Source organism: Labrus bergylta, chromosome 14 (genome assembly GCF_963930695.1).
Source record: "Labrus bergylta chromosome 14, fLabBer1.1, whole genome shotgun sequence".
Taxonomy (NCBI): domain Eukaryota; kingdom Metazoa; phylum Chordata; class Actinopteri; order Labriformes; family Labridae; genus Labrus; species Labrus bergylta.
Window position 1 is genome coordinate 26096195 of NC_089208.1, and position 18517 is coordinate 26114711.

The 18517-nt window shown below is 37.9% G+C and overlaps 1 protein-coding gene across 1 annotated transcript in view; it reads right to left on the reverse strand.

Moving 5' to 3' along the window:
• Nucleotides 1–13352: 13352 nt before the first annotated feature.
• LOC109980789 (junctional adhesion molecule 3B) overlaps nt 13353–18517 on the reverse strand; it is a 44391-nt gene continuing 39226 nt past the window's right edge. Inside the window, exons 6-9 of the mRNA XM_020629299.3 lie at nt 18176–18275; nt 17935–18064; nt 17795–17849; nt 13353–16770 (exon numbers count right to left, since the gene is read on the reverse strand). Of these exons, the coding sequence (XP_020484955.1) occupies nt 16735–16770; nt 17795–17849; nt 17935–18064; nt 18176–18275 (321 nt within the window). The 3' untranslated portion in view covers nt 13353–16734. The remainder of the gene's footprint in view (nt 16771–17794; nt 17850–17934; nt 18065–18175; nt 18276–18517) is intronic.

The window sequence follows — 18517 nt, forward strand, 5'->3', positions numbered from 1 at the left end:
TCACCGGTAAGAAGGCACAGGGGAAAGTTTTTTAGATGATTTTTTAGTAGTCCATTTTCTGAACATTGTAGTTTCAACATGGCAGACCCACGTCATTAACCTCCGCCGGCCCGTCACATTTAATGACGTGGAAATGTGGTCGGATTGTCAGAGCAACGAGATGGCCTTTCCCTAAGTCCTTTATGAATTCTCCTGACATCTTTCCTTAACCTCATGACGTTTTCCCCGGGGTTAAGGTAAAGTGGATAGTGAAAGGAGATAGGAGGGACAATTCGAAAGCACCCATTCACTTGTTATCATGGGAATATTGACTGAAATAGAATGGAAGTAGGCTTAATGTAAGTTGTTTTTTGAGATCTTGACTCATTTATCCTTTTCTCTCGGGGTTAGAAACACCGGTTTTCCCTTAATAACGAGTTAATTTCAGTCATGTCTTCTTTGGGCTTCTGTAGAAATGAACCCCAAACAAACAAAACAAAACAAATTCCTGTTTACATTTTTCAAACCACTTTAAGTCACTGAAATGTTTGATAAATAATATACAAAGGCCAAAGAAAACATACATCAAATATCTCCTTGCTTTTTCAATCTTTGCTCTCTCTTTGTCAGTTTTCCTGATTGCTCCTTTTTGTTGCCGTTGATTTGTTCTTCTTATGAATCTTTTGTTTTCTTGTCTTAAATATTTTTCTAATTCTCCTAATTTTCGACTTGGTGTAATAAAATCTTGCTCCCACTGACTGCTCTCATACGGTGGCCCTGCTCTTTTACCAACATAAAATCAAATACCAAAGACTTTTCCTCAATCAGTTTTAATTTAACTCCCACATTACTTAATTTTCTTGTCCTCAGTAATGCTTCAATTTCTATTATTGCTCTGAACCCTGAACCCTGTTCACACCTACACATTCACACACTGATGGCAGAGGCTGCTATTAAAGGTGACCATCAGAAGTAATTAATCACATTCATACACATTCATACGCCGCTGACGAAGCAGCAGGGAGAACTTGGGGTTAAGTGTGTACCCATGGACACATCACACGTGGCTGCTGGAGCAGGGGATCGACCACCCAACCTTAGGTTGAGAGATGAGCGTCTCTACCCCTGAGCCACAGCCGCCACAGTTCAGTGAGAAGTCTTAAATCCAAACTTTCTGTATGCTACTTTTTTAGCTGATGATTTTCTTATTATAAAATGTGTACTGTAACTATGATGCTGCTATTCTTGGCCAGGTCTCCCTTGAAAAATAGATCTTTGAACACAATGGTACTATCCTGGATTAATAAAGGTGAAATAAGAAATTTAAAAAAATAGCTGAAAAACATCAGTTGCCTTCGTCCATCAAAAAAGTTCTGCTGATTAGTGTGTTTTGGTCTTCAGCATGATGTGAAGTTATTTTGCTAAACTTGACAATCCTGCATAACATGTCCTATTCAGAAAAATAATATTGCAAATGCAAAAACCATGTGTTATGGTATGTAATTCTGGGAAAGCAGTTTATTTTGGGGTCCAAATGACGAGTGGAAAAACAGTCGAGGAAATGCTCCATTAGTTTTGTTCAGGGTTCAGCCATGAGAAGTGATTTAATGACTGAAATTAAATCATTCAGGAAAAACACATCTGGTCAAAGTCTGTCCATTAGAAGTTATTTCCTCTGCTGCCAGGCTCAGATTTTATTCTTGTACTCTCTGAAAATGTTACAGATAAAAGATTTTTACAAAGATGGACCTTAAGATCCTTTATTAAAAACAGAAAACATCTACCGCAGTCTTCTCTTCAAAGCCCCAAACTGCACTGACAAAAACATTCATTTGAACACTGTGATGATGTTCCTTCAACACTAGAGGGCAGAGTCAAATAGCTAAAGAATAAGGAGATCAACCGAGGCGCTTTCCTTAGTTCAACTCCATCTAAGAAGATTTTTGAACTCCTTGTATCATTTTCTATTATTCAGTTTAAAAATGTCCAAATAAATCCACAGCCCTGTGTGTTTTCTGATGCAACATTTTAATTCTTGATGAGAAGGAAAAGCTTCTAAAACTTTAAACTCTACAAACACTACAAATAATTTTGGCTAAAAAAAAAAAGTAATTACACTGCAAAAAAAAACACTGCAAAAATGTATTCTTCCAATTTCAAAGATAAAAAAAATGTAATTACACTCATTATAAGCCAAAACAACAAGTTCAAATGAACATCTCATTTCAAGATATAACAAGGAAAAATAAGGTCTGATCTACTTGTAATAAGTAAAAAATCTCTCAGAAATATATCTCTGAAATATATCTCTGAAATATAATCCTTTTTTAAAATCTTATGTTTGAAATTTTTTAGTGTAGTCTGAATGTTTCCCCGATCATAATGTTACTGACTTAGCATTTATTCATTTTATTCAGAAGCTATGACGTTTTTTTTTCTTCTGAAGAAAAAACATTATTTGTATTAAATGATACTGATATTTGATGAATGGTTTCTTTTTGAAGAAATTATCCTTTGGTTTTGGTTCTGGCTAAATTGATGAAGCTTAACAGAAAAAACAGGTAGGAAGAAATAAGCTTCGGGCTAAATTTCATCCTACAACTTTTTTGAACAGATAGAGTGAAATAGAGTCTAAGCTTTATTTATTTAGGACCTTCAAACAAAACGAGCATTTCAATGTGCTTCACAAAAGAACAGACAGAGAAGAACAGAGATTGAAAAAAGAGATTAAAACAATAAGGAAAGGTAATAACATAATAAAGAAGATAACATTAATCTTAAATCGATATAAATGAAATAAGGGCTGCATGGTGCAGACATGCTTGTTAGGTTAAGTGGTGACTCTTAATTGTCTATAGGTGTGAATGTGAGTGTGGCTGGTTGTCTGTCTCTGTATGTCAGCCCTGTGATCTCGACCAATGACAGCTGGGACCAGCTCCAGACCTCGACCTCTAAAGGGAAAAAGTGGGTGAGGGATGATTAAAATAAAATAAAATAAATAAATAAATAAAAGGAAAAAATATCAGTAAATTAATAACACATGGTAAAAAAGTTGACCAAGATGAAATAAAACCGAGATAAAAAAAAGAAATGTAAAAACAAAAAAGTAAGAAGTAAAATCACTCCTGATTGAAGCCAGATTAAAAAGGGAGGTCTTCAGTTCACATTTAAAAAACACCCAGAGAGATCTCTGTTCTGATGTCCAAGGGCAGTCAATATGCAGTGATTGTTATGTCTTCTGCCTCTATATCCAATTTGTTTCAAACAAATGAATAAATACGCCTATACATAAAAAACATAAACAAAAAACAAACAAACAAATAATTTTGTTTTAAATCTTTGAACATCTTTTCATCTCTTGCAAATAGAAAAATAATAATCTTCTCAGCCTCTATGAAGCGACCTCCTCCTACATCACACACATATATTCAATACATTGTGTGTGTGTTTGTGTATGTGTGTGTGTGTGATTTAAAAGCTCATTACACACGTCCTCTGGGTTCAGATCTTCATAACTGAGTAATTATTTCCAGTGAGTTATGGAAACAGATTACAATGATCGTCCGTTTGTGAACAGTTTGATGATCAGACCTGACAACAGTTTAATGACTCCCCTCAGGCTCTTATGTTACATGAACCGAGACGTAACCACATTCTTTCATAACAATGACTCACTTTGGAGAGAGAAAAAAAAAAAGTCTAAATTTGTCTCTCAGAGCGTGCTGTGTTGCCTGAGCGTCGTATGGAGAGACTCCTTCTCGTGTTTGGACAAATCAGCTCAAACTTTAACAAACAGAGTCCTCGCAGCTGTCCTGTAACGCTGTAAACACTCACTGAGCTCAGGAGGTGCAGCTGCAGCATCACTCTGATACACACAAATATCTGTCAATGTGTCACTTCGTCACATCTTGCTGTGATATTGTCTAAATAAGCTGCATCCTGCTGTCAACTGAGGTTTTCTTCCGCCTCTTCTTATACTGTCTGTTACATGCTCTGTTTCCCCCCCACAGACATAAACTAGAAGAAAAAAAAAAGGAAACTAGAGTGCATCTACAATGTCTGTTGACATTACAAGACTTATAAATTAGACATTGTTGCAGAGGTTTCCTAAGAGCTCGTCTGTAAACACATTTTTATTTTTTAGCTTTGGCCTTCACTTGGACAGGAAAGCTACAGAGTGACAGGAGATGTGAGGAGAGAAAGTTGGGGACCTAATGCTCCAAAAAGAGTCAGGATCGGGAGTCAAACCCTGAGACCTCTGTAGCCTCTGCACACGGTGAGCCTGCTCTACTGAGCTAAACCAGCACCACATGTAAACATCTGGAGCAGACACAGCCTTATTTTTGAAGTATTTAACTCCTCTTTTAGCCTTTGTGTTATGATCCCATATGATTTTTTTACATCACAGGATCAGGTGGGGTTGAATAGTTGACCTTCACAGATCAAGTTTAGGCCGCAGATATTCTCAATATTTTGAAAATAATTTGTACGCCTGTGAACGCCTGGAGACTTCTAAACTAAGACCTTGTAATGAAATTCATTCTATCATATTGCTTTTTTTTTCATTTGTGATTGCCTGCAGTACCCTTAATTATTAAAGCTCCTGTGATTCAATTCAATTCAAAAAACTTTATTTGTCCCCGGGGGGCAATTCAAAGGCACACAGAGCAGTAAATTAACAACAGTGCAGGTAGACGAAACATTTTAAACCTAAAATATAAAGTGTCAATTTAAATACAACTTAAAGCTTAAACTTAACTTAAAAATACAAAATATAAAAAGATTAGATGTAAGTGGACAGTGATCGGACTAACAGATGTAAACAAATGTAAACAGAACTGTGCAGTCAACGAGAAATAAAAATATATATACAGAGCTGTGATGAACTTTCATTTTGAGATAATTTGGCGCCCCCTGTGGACAGAGTGGTAAGTCTTATTTCTATGTGTGTATTCTGCTTTCTTCAAACTGTCACACATATCTCTTAATGAAGTAAAAACTAATCTCCAAACCCTCTGGCTGTCGTATGATAATGATATATCTATCAGGACAACTGCCAACTTGTGGGTTATTCCAGTGCAGCCAGCTGTAAGTGATAAACCACGTCCAGCAAAGACTTCTTTTACGATGCGATGCATTGTTTAAAGTCCGACTAGAAACTCGAGGAGTGACCGTGTGTTCAGATCAAAAGAGAAGCAAAAATTCTCCCCTCCAGATATGTCTGTAATGTAGATCCGTCATGTCTTGGTTCATCCTTCCCCTGAGGAACGCCTGTTCATCGGTTTCCGGTGAGTCTCAGTTTATCTGTTAATAGTAAGTTAAGCTGAGGCTTCCCTCTCGTCTAATTGGGCAGTATGAACCCGAAAAATAAAAATAAATTTCTTTGTGATTCACTTGTATTAACGTGTGTTAAATTTGCTGAAATAACAAAAACCTGATGCAGATTTGTATAAAGTAAAAAGTCAAGAGTAGAAGAAACATCTTATAAAATGTTTGTTGGTTGCATAACAGGAAGTCAGGAAATCGTAACACTGTTTGGTTTTCGCGACTCAGCATCAAGCAGGTTTGTTTCTTCAGTTGAACTTTTTTTTAATCTTAATATCTCTTTTTTTCTAAAAAAAACACAACTAAACTTTAGTTTCACTTTGTTAAAGTACGGACCCTCAAGTTTTATACCTAATTAGACTAAACCTTCTGCCTTATCTCTTTTTTCTTTAATGTGTAAATACATTAATTACTAAAGATGAAACTTAACCTCAAAGTAAGAGGAAGACTTTCTGGACATATTTTTTGCCCTGGCTAATGTGCAAGTTGAATTTCCAGATGACCTGTTTTTGGACAGTAACGAAACGAGTGTTGGCCATAAAAACAGATCTCCCTGTGTCGACATGATGTACTCTAACTGCTCTGTCACCGACTTTTCAAACTTGGCAACAATAAAACACAAGTGACACTATGTCTTGAGGGAAGACAGAGGAGGAACAACAGTGTGAGAAAGTCAGAACTGATCAGAAATCATTCAGATTTCATACAGGACAAGGTGACGGCTGTATTCATGAACTCATAAAGTGAACCATTCCTCAAGCTGGGCAAGCTGAGTTTATAACAAACCATTGACTCACCAAATACAAGACGTACATCTTACGCTGGTAAAATCATTTACTCAAGCCAGAGTCTATGCCAAGCGATGGCCTGGTGGATATTGATGTCTTGGGTCTTTTGTAAACCAAAACACACATTCACATTCAAGATCCCTCAGATCCGTTAACTCCTCATCAGAAGAGATTCTTGTGGCGCACTCTCAGGAATTGCTGTAAATTTATAAGGAAATTTCAACAGTATGATCCTGTTATGTTTAAATACAGGACATTACTGTATTATAACGGTTTATAACAGTATTTTACTGTATTATCGCTTGAAGGAAACAAAACAGTAATTTACCGTAGTTTTTGCAATGCATTTTGGGAAAAAGAAGTTGAGACCTCATGGTTGAAAGGACAGTGGAGTTGGCTTTGTCAGACTGTCATCCATCTCCATCCTGACAATTAAGAGGTAGAGTGCCTTACTGCTTTGCTAGTTAGAATAGGCAGAAACCATCATTTACTGAGTTTGAAGTCATTTGTAAGATTAACGTTAGCTAGATTTGGAAATTACACAGAAACACTGCAGGCAGACACACGCAGTGAGTGAATTCTTTGCCAGCTAACATTAGCTTGAAATACAGATCTTAACAGTTGCTAAATGGGAACAAAACAAAACATCTTCTAATGTGGTTAACTAAGTGGGCTGTAATGAACTTGAATTGCTTACCTGGTGGTACTATAATGGTAAGGTTAGCTAACATTAACAAGCTAACATTTCTTTGTTTCAGCTTCAGCTTCAACTGACACTGACAATTGATTAAATATTGAATTAGAAATGATGATTAGCTGGGCCTACTAGGCAATATGGCCATAGTATAAATAGTATAATATACAGTATTTGAAAATGTATAAAAGGAAACTTCTGTCAGACCTGAAGCATGTTTTTTGTTTTTTACTATTTTAACACATAAAGCTGCTGCCATACATCCTGAACTCATGTACTTAAAGTAATTCCAGGACTTATTTGTATTCATACTAGTTCTACTTCATACTTTTACTTTACTTCTTTATATATGGAGAATATTCAGAAAGGATTTCCATATGATAATGTTCACTGTTCAGCTGGAGCTGCTTTTGTTCTAATGTTTTCCCTTTACAGAATCCTTGTGACAGTTTCAGTCTGGAAGGAGAAATCAGAGGGAGGTGCAGGTCCAGGGACCCAATTTCCCTCAGAGGACAAGTTGTTTATTCAGTTTTCAGTTTTCACTTCTCTGTTTAAAATGTATCTACCAAAACTCTTTCATGCATGTTTTATACATGACCTTTGCTAAATGCCTTAATGTAAATATTTGTGCAAGATTTTTTTGCCTATTTAACCTTCATGTTCTTAAAGTGTATTTTCTTTGTATTTGTCACAGTTTCAATAAAGACAGATGTGGTTTGAGAAGACAGTTTGAAGTTTTATTATTTGTCTTAACATTTGAAGTTGCAATTTTAAAGGCACTGTTTATTTATTATTTTAAAATGTGGCGTTTTATAACTTGACATGCAAGGAATCATTTATCAAATCACTAGGTTTAGAAAATAAATATATTGTGTCCATTTTGATAGAAGGAAATTAATCTATAGCTAGGTGTAGTATTTAAAATTCACAGTAAAAATCTGCAAATATACCTCTTGTGAAGAATTGTAAATAAAAAGTATTAAACAGTTAATTCCTTCAACAGTATTTTCCTGTTAACATTTAAAATAACAGCTTTTTGCAGTATTTACAAAAACTGTAGAAAACTGTAAATTTCAGCAACAGCAATATACTGTTAATTTTACAGTAACTTCCTGGCAACCCTACTGCCAGTTGTTTACCATTTTTTAACAGTGGGAATTTCTAAGAGTGCGGTTTGAAGCAAGACACTCACAGTTATGGAAAGTTAATTATCTCTTGTGCTAAAACATTGTAACATTTCCTCTCACCATTTCTATACTCAGATTTTTGAGATTGTGGGATTAACCCTCCTTTTTTATTGCGTCAAATAACTAATTAAAACTAAACTTCTCAGATCAATGAACACTTGGACATAAATGAGAATGATAAGAAATAAATATAATGACAAAAACACACGTTTTCGAAAAACTTATTTGACATTGGTTTTATAGTTTGACTTTATGGACTGTAAATATTCTACAATTCACTTAGCAGACTCTTTTATCCAAAGCGACGCACATCAGAGAGTAAGTACAACACAAGCAAGGATCTAGAAAAAAGAGAACAATGTCAGTAAGAGCAAACGATCAGCTTTGAGTCTGATTGGACTGTAAATATAAGAAAATAAGAGCCCATATTATGCCCTTTTGGGGTTTGTATATTTGATCTATGTTCCTACTTTTGTACGTTCACAATAGCTAAAGTCTGAAAAAAGTGTCTGTTTTCATGTACTGCTCCTCCTTGCTCCCTCTACGCTCTGAGTCCGTCAGCTACACTCTGTTGAGCCCACACTGTTAGACCCCACGTGGGCCAAGTCTGCTCTGATTGGTCTGCCGATCCGCTCTGTCGTTATTGGTCAGTTGCTCAGCATGCGTCTCGGAAATTTCAACATGAGCTGCAGGGCTTGCCACAACGAGCCAATGGGCTTAGATCAGTGATCTCACACTGACAATGACGTCGGACTGACACATTTTTATCGAGGGGGGCTAGAACCGAGCGTTACATGCAGCTAATGCTACAGCTAACAGGAGGACGTAGGAGAAGCCGCGTTTCCGCAGACTTTGAATTTTTGCACATAGATGTGCCTAAACATGCACAGGACACTAAAACCAGAAAAAGCATAATATGGGACCTTTAATGGATGAAGCCTGAGTGGCGTCACCACCTGTTCCTGCAGGGGGCTCCGGAGTCCCATTGATGGCGGCCCCCATGCTGGAAATGCTGTCTCACACTTTTAAGTCAACCTAGTGTCGAGCAAAGAGCTGGAGGTGAGGCGGGTTTTAAACCTCTTGACAAACCATTACATCACACTCAGCTGTCAATCAGGTCAGCTACGTGTCTTATTGTGAATAACGCTTATCCTTCATAAAAGCAAAACAGGTGAGTTATTGTTATTAAAAAATTTGCACCCCCGTACAGTGTGTGCCGATTATGACATAAGCTAATCAGGCCTATTTCGTTTTTTGAACCAGACTGTAAACATGTTCATTTCTGCTGGAAAGTCGGTCATTTTTCGGCTGTGGTGTGTATGTCCCTTCCGATGCTTCTACAGCCAGCCTCAATCAGACACTCTATCAACTGCAGGATTTTGTACTTTGCACATCATTGGCTTCATTTTTCAACACCAGAGGTTGCCACCTGTTTGACCCATATGCCACCTGTTAACATGAAGGAGGCAGAGCTTATCATCTATACAGCAGCCGGTCAGTAGTATGAGCTCCAAATGTTTATGCTTCACTTTTGGGGAACTGTCATGCAGTCTGTATTTTTTTATAGTCTATGAAACAACCTTAAAGAATATTACGAATTACAAACTACTTTTCAGTAGTTATTCCATATGTTCATTCTCAAAAAAAGTTTGACCACAAACATCTACATTTGTTTGACATGTTCTAGCAATAAAATGATTTTTACTTGCCAAAATATTCAAGGCTCCTGCGGATCTTTCATTTGTGTTGTTTTTGGCGCCCCCTGTGGACAAAGTGGAATATCTGATCTCTGCTGATTTTGTGAAGGTGTAAGTGTTGTTGGTTCACAAATGTCTCTCGTATCCTCACAAACAGAAACACACAGACACACACACTCATACAGGTCACTGTGTGAGTCAGCAGAGAGGTCAAGCAGATGGCTCACCTGAGCACAGGTAAACACGGGATTACATAGGAGTCAGGCAAACAAGAGGATTAATGGTAGAGTACAGATTATTCCAGAGAAGGTGAACTGTCTGCTCACACTGAGGTGTCAAGATCACAGTTTAAACTGCAGTGACTTGAAGACAGGAGGGATCACAGGTACAAAGGTGAGCTCGCAGCAGGAGTGTAATCTGATGCCTCGCCAACACAACGCCCCCCCCCCACAAAAACAGGATTCTTATCATTACATTAATTTAAACTTCCTCTCTCTCCTCCTGATCCCTCCGTTCCTCCTCTGTCGTCATGGAGGAGCTTACCGTCCCTAAAATGCACCTCAGGAACACAAGGTGAATTAAATCAATCAATCAATCAATCAATTAATCAATCTTTATTTGTGTAGCGCCAATTCACATCATATGTTATCTCAAGACACTGAACAAAAGAGCATGTACAAGACCTTCTGCACTGATAAAATAGAGGTCCATAAATTATGGTAAAATGATACTCTACATTTAAAATAACCAAGTGTTGATCACATGATTTGACACTGCAAACAGAACTGGAAGACACTAAGAAACCAGTGAAGTGTTTTTTTAAAGATTTATTTTGGGCTTTTTTGTGCCTTTAATGCAGAGAGAGGACAGTGGATAGAGTTGGAAACCAGAGAGAGAGAGTGGGGAATGACAAGCAGAGAGGGGCCATGGGTGGAAGTGAACCTGGGCCTACCACTCGAGATGAGAGTCTCAACACATGGGATGCGCGCCCTAACCATTGCACCACCAGCGCGCCCCACCAGTGAAGTGTTTTGCTTGGAGAAAACCCTTGATCAAAGACACTAAAATGTGGAGAATACCGTATAAAAACAGAGAGGAGGACATCCTGTCAGATGAACTCTGTGGTGAGGCGGTGAAAGGACGCAGAGTTTAAGTCAATTCAATAATAGTCTGAGATGATTCATCCTCACAGTCAAAGCTTTTTTTCATCCCACACAGGTGACATGAGCTTTAATAGATTTTTCTGTGAATTAAATAAAAGTGTCCGTGGGCTCTGCTGCAGAGTACAATATATGATCCCTGCTGAGCTCATTGATTGTAATGCTCTTTAACCAGGAGGCTGCTGCCAATTGGCACAGTGAGCAGAGAGAGAGAGAGAGAGAGAGAGAGAGAGAGAGGGAGAGAGAGAGAGAGAGAGAGAGAGAGAGAGAGAGAGAGATGTTTTTCTCTGTAGAAAGTGGAAATGGCTTAACTCCGCTAATAGATTCCGGCTTTAGATCAACAAAGATGCTGTCAGGGGGATATTTTATGGCCTTTTCAGACCAAATAGGATTTCTGAGAACAGTGGGGGACTCAAGGAGGATTGAGGGGAGCAGAAATATTACTGAATGTCAAACGATGGCAGAACAGATGCAGGATTCTAAATGTACACACAACAGGACTAGAAGTACTGATGTGTGGTTGTGGTATCTTTGCAAACAGTAACAAAGTCTCATGGCTGTTTCTCACAAAATGATAGTGAAACTGTTGACGGGAAGAAGGATATGTGGGCCTACATCTCGCCGTTTTCACCTGTGACTCTTCGCAGAACATGTCATTTTCTGCAAATCTTTAAAAAACACCTTGGAGAGAGAGAGGGGTAGAAAGAGGAAAGGGACCAATTAAAAAAGAAAGAAAAATAAACTAGATGGAATAAAATTCCCTCCAGATGTTGCTGAGATATCATTTCAGTAGAATGAATCAGACTCAAAGTCACAGTGAGCTTTGACTTCTTACCAACACAATCTAATACTTACAACCACACATCAGGCACCTCATTTACTCCTGGTTTTAAAACCTGAGCTGTACTAGTTTGTCTGGGTAAAGGGATAAAAAGTTATTATGAGTCATTATAATCATATGTCAGATCACACCTGGAGGTAATCTGGACCACATTGTGTTTAGACCTTGTGCAGGTGTTAACATAATCCATACCTGTGTCCTTTTTCTGCTGACAGACACCAGATCCCAAGGAGGATAAGAAAAGGTTTTTTTAAAACAACAAAAATAACTTTCCCACCAAGTAAATCAGAATGAAGATATTTTCTCCAGATCTTCTTGAAATGTTGAATTCCAAGAATGTTTCAGGTAAATTGGATGGTAAAATGTTTTTCAAAGACATTATGATGTCACAGTCATTTTTCAACAATGACCTGTTGGGAAAAAAAAATGCAAATACGTCTCCTTTTTATCATTTCAGACATTGCTTCAAAATTGTGTCATAATTAGACTGAATCCTGGAATTACAGCCAAAACCGGTCTTTCAGAGATCGCAGAGATCTTTCACTTTCAAAATCCAAAGTCATCACTGTGTCAGAGAAAATGACTTTCTGCATTTTTCTGATGAGCTCTTCACACAGTTTTTCATGTCATACTCCAGACTAAAAAGGAGTTAATGGTAAAGGGTAAAAGGATCCAAACCCTGTATATATGTTTGAGCTGTGGTTGAGCCTGCAAGAAGATCCTTCCCTGAATGTTTTTATACATGACATAAGAATCCTCATTGAGTCACACAGCATTTGAGAGATCTGAAAGTAGGTGGAAATCTGTCCCAGGACATCTTTTTTTTTATAAAGGCTTTTTATGCCTTTACTTAAGAGACAGGATAGAGTCAGAAAAATGTGCAAACTTTTGCAATGACGGTAGGAAACCTCCCTAAGGGGTTTCCATCTGACAGAACTCACTCTCTTTGACTTGCTGAATGGCCCCCCAATTGATTTTTACCTAGGGCCCCAACAGACTCTAGAATCGCCACTGGGAAGGTGCCACAGGTCAGACTCCAACATGGGCTGTCTGGCAACGCCTTCATCTCAGGAAATCTGTAGGTGTTTTTGCACCAAACAGTTCTGGGGACTTTTTGAGGAGGAACTATCCACTAAGGAGTTCTCATGTGGCACAACTACACACCATGGGCACTTTCTTTCTGTCTGCATTTGCATTGCCATGGTTCCTTGGAGTGTCCACTCTGAAGAAGGAACTAAAAGGTTCCTCTAAACAAGGTTCTAGGAACTAAAATAGTTGATGGTTCCTGTGGTGGGGAATCAACAAACAAAAGGGGAAGGGTTCCAACAGTTCCTAGAACGATTAAAAAGTTCCTGCAGTCTGACAACGCCCCAAAAGGTCCCTACTTGGGGGTTAAACCTTCTAAAAGAACAGGGACTTTGGTGGGTGGTCTTGCATCTCTGGAAATGTTTGTATTGTCAAGTACCTGCAGCATTCAAAAGACTTTCTTATAGATAATAATAAGAGTCCTGGAGTAAAGCAGATTATCTAAAAAAATGTGAGTACATTCTGTGTATTTGTTCTAAATGATGTTCTAAAGATGTACAAAAATGGGATGGGCAGACGTACAGAAGATGTACAGACAACATAAAAACATTTCCTGTCAATGAGGTATAAAAAAAGGAATCTCAACAGTCTCCAGTAATATCAGAAGTGAGTTTTATTAATCACAAAGAGTGTTTCTAAAATGAACAAAAACAGCCCCAGCAGGCTCCAGATGGACATTCTACTGTTTGTGAGTTTCGATCAGAAAGTCATGTTTCTCACATGATGCACCAGACCTCAGTCAGTAACAGTTTAACAGAGCTGCATCAGAGGAGCGCTGCCATCTTTGATTTGAAAGACAGTGGTGAGTTAGCTTTAAAAAAAACAACAACACTGGAAACCATCTTCCTCTGTGGTGTAAATATAATGTGTACCACCGCTGCTTTACAACATCAAACCAGATCACAGGCGGACGTGTTCAGGGCTGCCTGTGGTCTAAATGTAGGCGTCCTGCATGGTTCTCTGTGTGTTTGTTTGTGTCTGACACTTTGCATGAACTCTGCTTTAATAAGCGCTCACATTGGCTGAATAATCAGAGCTCCATTACAGCTGCTGACATGTTCATGAACACTGGGTCGACTCTGAGTTTGAACATTGTGTTTGTTTCTGAGAGCAGTGGAGCAGCAGTCAGCCAGGACAGATTTAAACCTGTTCTAAACCAGAGCTAATATATAAGTGGCCCTGCTATGGGTATCCTTCTTTTTTCCTTTGCCTAATAGTGCTATTATGTGTCTTCTGCAAAAATAATTCCCACTATATTTAGGCACTAATATATTTCTATTTTCTACTTCAACATGTCTACACCATCAACTCTATGAAAAAAAAGAAGCTATTTACAAATTTGCAGATATGTATGTAAAGAAGAGAAGTGGAGATTTGTGGTGATATCATTCCTCTCAAACGCCGCGCTTGTGGTTAATCATGAAACCCTCGAGAGTATCGTAGAAATGTGAAAGCAGGACAGAGCATGGCTGTAGAGAAACTGGACTACTTTAAAGGCACTTAAGAGGAATGAATTTGTACAAATGAGAGGGGAAATGTATGCATCTGTGTTCTGGGGACTTGTATCTCAGCATGTACCTTAAACTTCATTTGTTAAGATGAATGGGTTTTATACTCTTAAAACATCTTCTCTTGGTTCCTGAATGCAACATGTCGACCTGGAAAAAGACTGAGCAGTGTTGACAACTTCCTATGTGCAATGTTGGGCAGATCGTCTCTACCATGACTGATGCTAAGCTAACACTTTACCACATTTGTTGATTCAAAACACTCATAACTACCCAGCAAGAGATTTATGAATTGGTAAAATGTTTTTTATCAGTCTTTCAAATGGAAAGAGTTTCATGTCGCCTCAAATAGGATTTTTTTTTTCATTTTTCACCACTTTACATAATCTTCTGAGAGAGAAAGAAAAAAAAATCTATATACAATCAGAACAACTGTTAACCCTCCAGACCCCTGATACATAGGCTATATGCTATATCACCCTAACACTGAACTTTTGACCGGAGGAATAAAAATACAAGCATCAACCAAACCAAACTTGATTTTTCTTTCCAACTACAATTTTGTTAACACGATAACTAACATTAGAAACGTTAGATTAGGTCTACCAACCAATGAGCGATAATGAGTGCTGGGCAATGAAACGATAGAGATCGGTCATCTCCATATAATTTAAGTTAGGGAGTTTAGTCTGCTAGTAAGAGTAAGTGAGTGGCAGCTCAGCTCTCAGCCCTGAGAAGGTGCGTCACAGCAAATGTGAAACTGCTTCATTCTGTTATTTTATTGACTATGTGGGTTGGGTATCCTTTTATTTGGGAAGCTAAGAGAATTTGTAAAAACAAAAAAATAATGAATGATGATCACCTAAGCTTGTACAGTGAGCAGCAGTTCAGCTCACAGCCCCTCAGTGAACTCCTGTGTCTGCTTAAGAAAATCTGATAAAACCAGATGATCAGAAAACTTCACCTTCAGCTTTACTGATTTTAATTTATCTTAATTTACAGCCTTTAAAAGGTTTGACAAGTTTAGTTTGTTTTAAAAAATTAAAGTCTAAAAATTGACATCTGATTTTTTTCAGGCTTCAGTGTTTTCCGGATACCGTCAAACTGGCAGCATATCTAACTATGTTTCATTATAAACATCCCTGTTGATCAATATAGGAAATAAAAATATATAGCGGCTATAATTTATTTCTAAATCATCTTGCCCATGCACAATTATCAGCACACAGTTCGTAAACAGAGTGGAGCAGATCAGCTATGATCAATATTAAATGTGGCATCAGATTTTGGTCTGTTTTTTTTTTTTCCAGTTGTGGTTACATTAAATACATTAACTTAGATCAAATATCAACTTTGAACTGGTAGCAATGGTTCTCTCTATCACCGAATCGTCTATATTCAGAATTTAAATACTGGCTTAAAAAAAAGAAAGTATCCTGTATTCTTAGTTTTCATACTGATGAGTACTCTCCTTTTGGCTGGGTCTGGAAGGTTAACCTACACACCCTGTTATTAGTCATATTTCTATCAATTCATTATTATTTTAGTGAAATACTGAACATATGTATGACAGCAAAACTATTCTGGCGCAAATTCAATATATACAGATTAACAGCAAGCATAGAAGGACACTTAAAAATCAAGAAAATGCAGCACTGATCGTGTACAGTGTTTCACAGCATTGGACTGGCACTCTTCAAAGACTATCTACAAACATGGACATGGAAGTCTACCACGACAGGAGCTGGGCTTTTCCCAACGCAGAAATTAAATATGTAAGACCGCCCATCAAGAAGCACATCTTGATATGCCAAAACATTTTTTTTTGTTCTTTTTCTCATGATTTCATAGGTGTAAATGCTTACAGCTTGATGCAAAGTGGTTAAAGTGTTACATATTTTTATCCACAACCAAATAAAAAAAACACATGTTAGTATTTTACAAATATTTAAAAAAGTAAACCTTTATCTATAGGCATTTTAAAATATATTCCATCAAAAATAGTCTGACAAATTTCAACAGTAGAAAACAAATGTTATAGAAATGACAGAAGGTTTGAAGCTAATGTTTTACAGTAGAAATGTGTCATGACCGACAGACTCTGGAGGACACAGACTCTGCTGTTTCTACCTCGAGGAACAAAGAATGGTTTCACTGCTCCACCTGTTTTAAAACCATGCAATACCTGTAAAGAAAATCTCCAGAATTTAGTCAAATGAATTCCATTGTTGGTGTTAAAAGTCGACAAATGAATCTCAGTCTTTACGTGTGTGACAGTTTGACGTTTTGTTGTCCTGTGGATTCTTGTTGTCACCTTTGGCAAACTTTGAGTGGTTGTTTTTTTTTGTCGTGCTGAGCGCTCCGGGCATGAACCGCGGCGGCCTCGTGTCAGACAGCGTAGAGTTCAGTCCCACATGTCATGTCTCTCACTCAGCACAAAGCCGCTCATCCTCCTCCTCGTCTTCTTCTTCAGATCACAAATGATGACTTGTGTCGGAAATCCCCCTGTAGAGGACACACAGAGGTAACGGTTAAAAATGTAGCAGCAAAGTAGTCAGATCTTTTATTTCCATTTCCTTCTGCAGTTTAATGAATATATGCTTGTTCATTTTTTGATTTTATTTCCCCTAACAACAGATCGGTTTTCATGATGGATATCTGCTCTAAAACAAAAGTTGTTTTAAAAAATGTAAATCATTGTGAAACATGGCCAAATCCTCGATTAGCCAATATCAACACATCTGCTGTCTCAACAACTCGGAATTTCTGAGGCATCATTTCGTGACTGTGGTTAAAACTGTGGTCTAAATGACGAGTAGTTTTAGAAATGATTCAGGGTTACAAAATAGCAGAACAAGTTTTTCATTCATCCAACTGACATGTGACCCACCATCAGGCATCAACAGGTCATACATTTTTAGGCTCAATGTAACAATATGATTATGTCATGTTGTGAGCAAGTTGGTTTTTTTTTACTGAGCGACCCCCTGCCCTTTGTGTAATATCAAATCTTAATAGGCAAAAAAACATAAATGATTCGGTTAAGATTGCTGTGTCAAACAGCAACATTGACAAAGGGAAATAAATTGATGCACCAAATCAAAAATGTTTCACTCAAAATCCAAATAACGTGTTCGAACTACAAATTAGCGGGCAGACTATATAACAACCTTACATCTACACTTTTCATAAAACTCTCACCTGGCTCGAGGAAGTCGTGTTCTCTGCTATGAGGAGTGTGCTACACATATTCACCTCACACCTGTCTGTCTTTTTCTATCTTTACCCCGAGTGTGTTTGTAGATGCAGAGCAGGTGCAGCTCATTAAAGGAGCAGGTGGTCCTGTGTGTTTGAGCCCATTAACCATATCAAATAGACTTTGCATTGACTGTATAAAATAGATTTTAAATCGTAATCCCACCAAGACTTTAACTCTGACTGGATTCATCTTTACCAGAAATATTATAAACTGTATTCTCTGTTAGCTTCATTTTCAAATTCTTCTACATTATATCTGATGTGTACATACCTCATCCTCCGTCCGGACGTAGTCCACTCCATCTCCTTTAGCTGGAACTTTGTAACTAAAATACACAAAGAATCAGGTTTTATAGATGATAGTTTATGGAACATGTGTTTATTGATCGAGTGTATATCTGGATGTCTTACTTGTTCCCTGTCTGTTTTTGGCTGGAGAAGAAGCCTCTCTTGTACGCACAGCAGATCCCCGCTGTTATACATAAAAGCACCACCACTACCACCAGCACTCCCAGTACGATGCCAACCACATCAATGTCATCTGTGGGTGGTACAAGAAGAATGTATGAATCAAACACAGATGATGCTCCTCATTTTTTTTCTTTAAATCAGTCACATTAAGATGTAATCATTGTGTCTCTGCCACACTTACAGACTTCCATGTTTTGGGGCGGACACTCCGCATGTCCAGCATCATTCTTCGCTCGGCAGAAGTAATCGCCTGCATCTTCTTTTCTGACTGCGATGAACATCTGTGTTGGAGAAATCAAACATACGCACAAGAGAACCTGATTAATGTAAAGACCAACACCTCATGATAGTTGCAGCCACATCATTGAAGCTAAAAAATCAACCCAGGAACCAGAGCTCCTTCCTTCTCTTTCTGCCCACTGAGCGGCAGGTCTATAGTTTTGTTCTTCTTTTTTCTGTGATCTATTTAAGCTCTGGTCACCTGTAAGAGAGTTGACTAAATGGAAGGGGTTAATTTCCCCCC